At 39.3% G+C, this 6,132-nt stretch overlaps 1 protein-coding gene across 1 annotated transcript; it reads left to right on the top strand.

Moving 5' to 3' along the window:
• Positions 1–2,087: 2,087 nt before the first annotated feature.
• Positions 2,088–6,069, top strand: ucmab (upper zone of growth plate and cartilage matrix associated b). Its single transcript, XM_058645951.1, has 5 exons — positions 2,088–2,197; positions 2,312–2,374; positions 2,489–2,584; positions 5,511–5,609; positions 5,698–6,069. Exons 1-5 carry the CDS (start codon positions 2,140–2,142, stop codon positions 5,793–5,795), a joined length of 414 nt encoding a protein of 137 aa, XP_058501934.1. The 5' UTR covers positions 2,088–2,139; the 3' UTR covers positions 5,796–6,069.
• The last annotated feature ends 63 nt before the right edge of the window (positions 6,070–6,132 follow it).

The following is a 6,132-nucleotide window of genomic DNA, read 5'->3' as shown; positions in this document are numbered from 1 at the left end:
AATTAAATATCATTTGTTGGTACTTTAAGAATGTTCATATTTTTATAAAGCTGAAGAGATTCACCCATCAAATTTCATAGCCTATAATTCCATCTAAATTTTACCAGATAATGAGCTAATTGTTGTAATTATACAGATTGATTGCCCCACATGCAACTTATATTTCTTATTATTAGTATTTGGCCGGAATTAACCTTTAAACTAAGCTAAAGGTGTTAGGTGGAATAACCCTTTACTTGTTACTTTCAGAAATGCAGTTAGAAACGGCAAACCCTTTTGATTTGATATAATTTTATATTCATTATTTATTTTTATAATTTTCAATGTTTTTAGTTTATCTAACTGTATATTTAAAATGGTCTTACTTACTTCACTTTCATATGTTGTATTGTACTGTATAATACAATAATTCACTACTAATAGATTACTGTAAACATTACAACACAATAAACCATTACTAGATAATGAATAAATGTACAAGGAAATACTCGATCCTTTAGACAGATAGTAGCTAGTCTGTCCGACAGGTTGTTGTGTCAACACACTCGGTCAAGTGTTTATGTAATGTTTGTGTGCTGTACATGACAGCACACAAACATTACATAAACATACGTGATTCAGTGTGAAGTAGCACGTGTCCATCCTGTTACCATGCAGTCGAAAAGGTAACCTTGAGCTTAGCTTCTTTGTTTTATTCATTTATTAGGATTTGCTATTATTGTACTGACACCATGACTGCAAGTATCGTCTTTATTAGTAGTACACATAGTCATCTTGAAAAACTGGGTACACATATTAAAAGTTTGGGACAGTGTGAATATACATGTATTTGCAGTGTAATACCAGGCACCAAAGTGTATATTCAGTAATATTAATACATAAACAACCCTTGTCTTTACACTGTGACTGTGAAAACTCTCATTCACTGCCATGTTTCACTTCAAACATAACATTTATTTGGACCATATTAGTGAAATGATCCTCATTCCTCTGCACTCTACCTGAGCAGAACACTCTCCCCTCACATACTTTCAGTCCCTCGATCCAACTATCACCTCATCCTGTCTCACAAAACAATTTAAACATTCACTCTTCTCTGGGACACAGCCAGAATCCAAGTGGGTGGAAAAACACTAAGCAAATAAAAGGCTTCAGTCTTTCCAGCATAACTTCTACACGTAAGCATAAAGACAGTGGCCTCTCTGAGGTGCACATTTCAGCCGCACCTGCAGATGAGACATTTCTGGGCAGTGGTTTGGGATGTCACTTTTTCTTTTTATTGCCAGAAATGTCAATTTTTTTTTTGCTATTTCTTCCATCTTAGTGCATATTCAAAGAATTACCTGTAGGGGGAAAAAAATAACCAGACCATCATGGACCCATGATACCATGAGACAAAAAGTAAATCTTAAAATTCAAATGCTCTAAATGCATAAGATGCATACACTGCCCCACATGTACAACAGAAGAATGAGCATACTGTCATTTTAAACTCCTGTTTTTATTTATTAAAACAATAAACCCAATTTGCATATAGATAAAAAAAAAACATTGTATTAACAGATCATATTTTCCTAAAACATGTTCTTCCTTCTTCCTTTTCTCTGAATTACAAGATATTTTTAACCAAATAATGTACATTTTGTGTTGTTTACTCTTGAGAAATGTGTTTGGAGACATATTTTTGTTATGACAGCCACTGTTTTCCCATTTTGAGGGTTTGTTTGTTTGTTTGAGGTTGCAGGCCTTTATGCTTTATAAAGCTTCTTTCAGTCTGGACAGTATGTTGTTGCTCTTTTGTATGTTGTTTGTTTTCTGTTCATGTGATTTGCACACAGGATCCAAATTATGACGTCATCTCACTGACTTTAATTGCGGCACAATGACAGAAGAATGGAGTGTTTAAAGGAGCATGACGTGATTATCAGCTCAAATTGAACGGACAGCACCTTCCTGTCCTTTCTCTGCAGCCTCTTATCAGATCGGCCAAGTCACTCCCTCCATATTCTGACAAGCGCTCAGTCGTCTTCTGAGCTCTCACACCCACCTCTCACACACACACACACACACAGATCTTACCTACTACCTCTCCTCTTCCTTGTCTCCCTCACAGTTAGTAAATCAGACACAGAGCTAAAGATGGCCTTCATGTATGCATCCCTCCTGGCTCTGCTCACTGTGCTCCTTGCACTCTCCTGTGAGTCTGATGCAGAAGAATGTTGGATTTTACTTTTTCTTTTCTTTAGTTGTGTTTTTCATGCACAGACGCTATGATCCTGTTCTAATTTTGTTTTTCTGTTCTCTGACCCAGTGACTCCAGAGGCCGACGCTGCAGCTGTGCCCAGCAGCACGGCCAGCGCTAAAGATCCACAAGGTGATGATGTGCATCAGCTGCAACTCTGTCTGCTGAACATCAATGCCTTTATGTTGTGAGGTGAACCTCTTCCTCCTCCTCCTCCTCCTCCTTCTTCTTCTTCTTCTGCTGCAGGTCCACCAAAGAAGATTTTCATGAAGGAGTCGGATGCCTCACACTTCTTCAGAAAACGCAGCAGGCGAGGCGCGAAGTCTCAGGATGAGATAAACGGTGAGTTCACCTGTGGTAAATCAACACAGTGTGTGTGTGTGTGTGTGTGTGTGGTTGTGTGTTGGTGTGTGTGGTTGTGTGTTGGTGTTTGCACTTCATCATGTAAGAATTCACATTTTGAGATTAATTTCCACACTCTTAGATCACAATGAACACCATGTTGTATTTGAATTGGTAATGGCATCAATTACAATTAATAAGTATACTTTTTGCACTTTAGGGGGATTTGCCTTACACCAGTGCTTCTCAATCCTGGTCCTGGAGACCCACTGCCCTGCATGTTGTACATGTTTCCTGGCGCAAACACACCTGATTCACCTGATTCTGAATAGTCAGCTCATCACCAAGCTCTGTAATGGCCCGTTTATTTAAAACATGCAGGCCAGTGGGTCCCCAGGACCAGGACCAGGACTGAGAAATACTGTCTTGAATAAGTTTAGAAACCTCTGGTGTCAAGTCAGAGTTAAAGAGTTAAACACATGATTTATCTTCAGTTTTAGGAGTAAATTAAATGAGCTTTAGCTGAAGGAAAAACAGGTTTAAATGTGTTTTTTCGATGACTATGGAATCCAGCAGCCATTTACTGTTTTCTGGATCAGAGACCTCCGACCTGTCTGTGTGGTCAGACAGTAAGCAGCTGTGGAGCTGCTGGAGACTGCAGCAGGAGCCAAAGGGCTGTATGGAGCTGACACACACACACACACACACACACACACACACACACACCAGTAAAGACATGTCAATATTTTACTCAAAAGTTTTGTGGAATTTCACACACTGTACAATGTTTGACATTCTCCAATTGATTTAAAAGCTTTCTTATGTCCAGTACTGCCACTGGAAAGGTGAGAGCACACACACACACACACACACACACACACACACACACAGAGAGAGAGAGAGAGACTGCTGCTCTGGATTGAGGTTGTGTAACTGTGAGACTGTGCGCATGTAACAACAACACGACACTTCTGCACTGCAGGTAAAGGAGAAATAAAACAAACACAAAGTGGAGAACAGTGAGTGAAAGGACTGAGATGGACGAGTGAGTGGGTGAGTGTTTGGGAGGTGAATGTGGAATGTGCCGGCACACAGGCACAAAGAGGTCAGAGAGAAACCGAGAGAGAAAGTGAGACGGATAAATTGTGCTCACTCTCGACATGAAAACACAGAATGTCTCTTGCAGGCATATGAAATCTGCAGAGTTAAAACGTTTGATGTGTTTCATAAAAGTGTGAGTGGGTGTTGTAGGGAAAGTTTTTGACATTCAAATGTAGACATTAGACGACACATACAGTAAATGTTTTTGTTTGACTGAAGGGTTTGTGGAAGCAGGACAGTTCAGTTTCCCACACAGTCAGTACAATCTTTCTGTATCTGGATCACTACCGATATCTAACAATTACCTCCTTGGGTTACAGCTAACATCCTCAGAAATCTGCATTCATTCATTCATTCATTCATCTTGTGCAACTTTATCCTCCACATGAGGGTCACAGGGGGCACTGGTGCCAATCCCAGACATAGGGTGAAGACCACAAGTCAAGAGTCCTCAGAAAGTTTCATTTGATTAAATCCACAGAGAAATGGTGGCAAATAATAATAATTTTATAATTTAAATAATAATACTGTAGGTTATTTCATTTGCACCTTACACTTGAAGGAAATAATAAACCAAATATTGTATATCTCCACCTTCATACTCCTTTTAATCTAAAAAATCTCTAATCCTGATTAGAGAAATGCAATTCATCTGTAAATATAAAAAAAAAAGTGACACCTTTTAATTTGCAACGAGGAGGCTTAAATTCTCAACATGAGCGTGTCCAAAGGTGATATTCTGATGTCCAACGTCCTCAGCCTCACTTCTCTGTTTTTATATTCGTCTAAATTCTAATTGAAGCCAAAGCATTTATATTTAGCAGCATCTAAAGATCTAAAGATCTCCCCCCCACGTTCATGAAAGACTTATTGAAAGCTATAAATAGGCTTTCTGTCCACACTGGCACTGAAGATATTGTTTCCTAAAAATAATTCCATTGTTCGAGATGTGCGACCAAAGCATTGTCTCTGTGTAAAATATATTCAGTAAAAGTAGATGAGTTCAATAAATCAGGTCTTTTTATACAAATGTCCCTCTCTTTGCACCTAAGAGTGAAGGTTTCAATAATCTGTTAAAATCTGAAAAAGATGAACAGTAGATACCTATTTAAAAAAAAAAAAAGCATTTAATGTCATTGAGTTAGCATGTGTTTGTATTTATCACCATTTAAACTTTCTTTTTGAATTCATTCCTACTAAACACACTGCACTCAAACTGCGTCATTAATATTTTTACTTTCCAGTCGGTAACGAACTAGAGGAGCTGAGCCTGTGAATTAAATGTAAATTCTCTGTGTAAATGGACGTAGAGAATGCAAACCTGTCCTTGAACATTGCTTTCTACCCACACACGTCTTTGTGGATGGAGGAGAAAAGGCTGAGACATGAGTCACTTGTGTCTCCTCATCACTCGGGGATCCAGGTTGTGTGTGTGTGTGTGTGTGTGTGTGTGTGTGTGTGTGTCAGCCTTGGATACAATCACCTTGTGTGAATCACAGCCTCATCACAAATACCAGCCTCAAGTAGTTCACAAAAAAGCATTGTCTCTTCAGACTCGGTGATTCAGGTCTGTGGTATGTTTTTAAAGGTTGCAGTTGTGTAATGTTCAACAGTCATTGTGTTGACTGAGTGTTTTTCTTGTAAATGAGATTAGAATTGAAACTGCGGGTTTTTCTTTGTTGCTGCAGTTTATCTACAAACATTTCCCAGGATGGAAAGTCATTTTCTTCTTTCTTGACTTACTCTATACCAGAAACATATGGAGTCCTTGTCAATGTCAAAGATAAAACACCTGATAAGTGCATTGTTTACTGTGTGCTTCCAGCTGAGCAGAGGCTGGTTTTGGCCGCAGACGAACGCAAAAGAGAGTTTCACGAGGAGAAGAGGAACGAGTTAGAGAGCTACTCCGAGGAGGACCAGGACGGTATGTGAACTCCTCGTACCTGATGCAGATGAGAGGGATGAGGGTTTCCACTCATCCGCTGACACCTCCTTTCCTTTCAATCCTCCAGAACAAAATGAAAGGAGCAGAACGAGCACCGAGCAGTGGAGGGAATTTCACTACGATGGGATGGATCCTCCGCATGAGTACAACCGTCACTCCGTCTGAGTCTGAGAGACAGCGAGAGCGAGAGAGAGAGAGAGAGAGAGAGAGAGAGAGAGAGAGAATACATGTGATGTGACATGACTTCAAAGAAACATCTTGAGCTTCACGGCCAAGCTTTTCACCACAGTTGCCGGCAGTCGCTTAGTCAAGATATTAAGATGTTTTTAACTCATTTTTAACCCTTTTGTTGCTGATGCTGGCTTTTCATCTTCATGACAGGCCAGACTGTTTATGATATAAAAAAACACTCTCTTCAAATTGACTAAAACCCTCTTTATGGATACGTACTGAAGTGGTAATGCCTTTATATATGTATATGTATATGTATATATACATGTAT

Source organism: Solea solea, chromosome 12 (assembly GCF_958295425.1).
Source record: "Solea solea chromosome 12, fSolSol10.1, whole genome shotgun sequence".
Taxonomy (NCBI): Eukaryota; Metazoa; Chordata; class Actinopteri; order Pleuronectiformes; family Soleidae; genus Solea; species Solea solea.
This window is presented reverse-complemented; position numbering and strand designations above follow the sequence as displayed.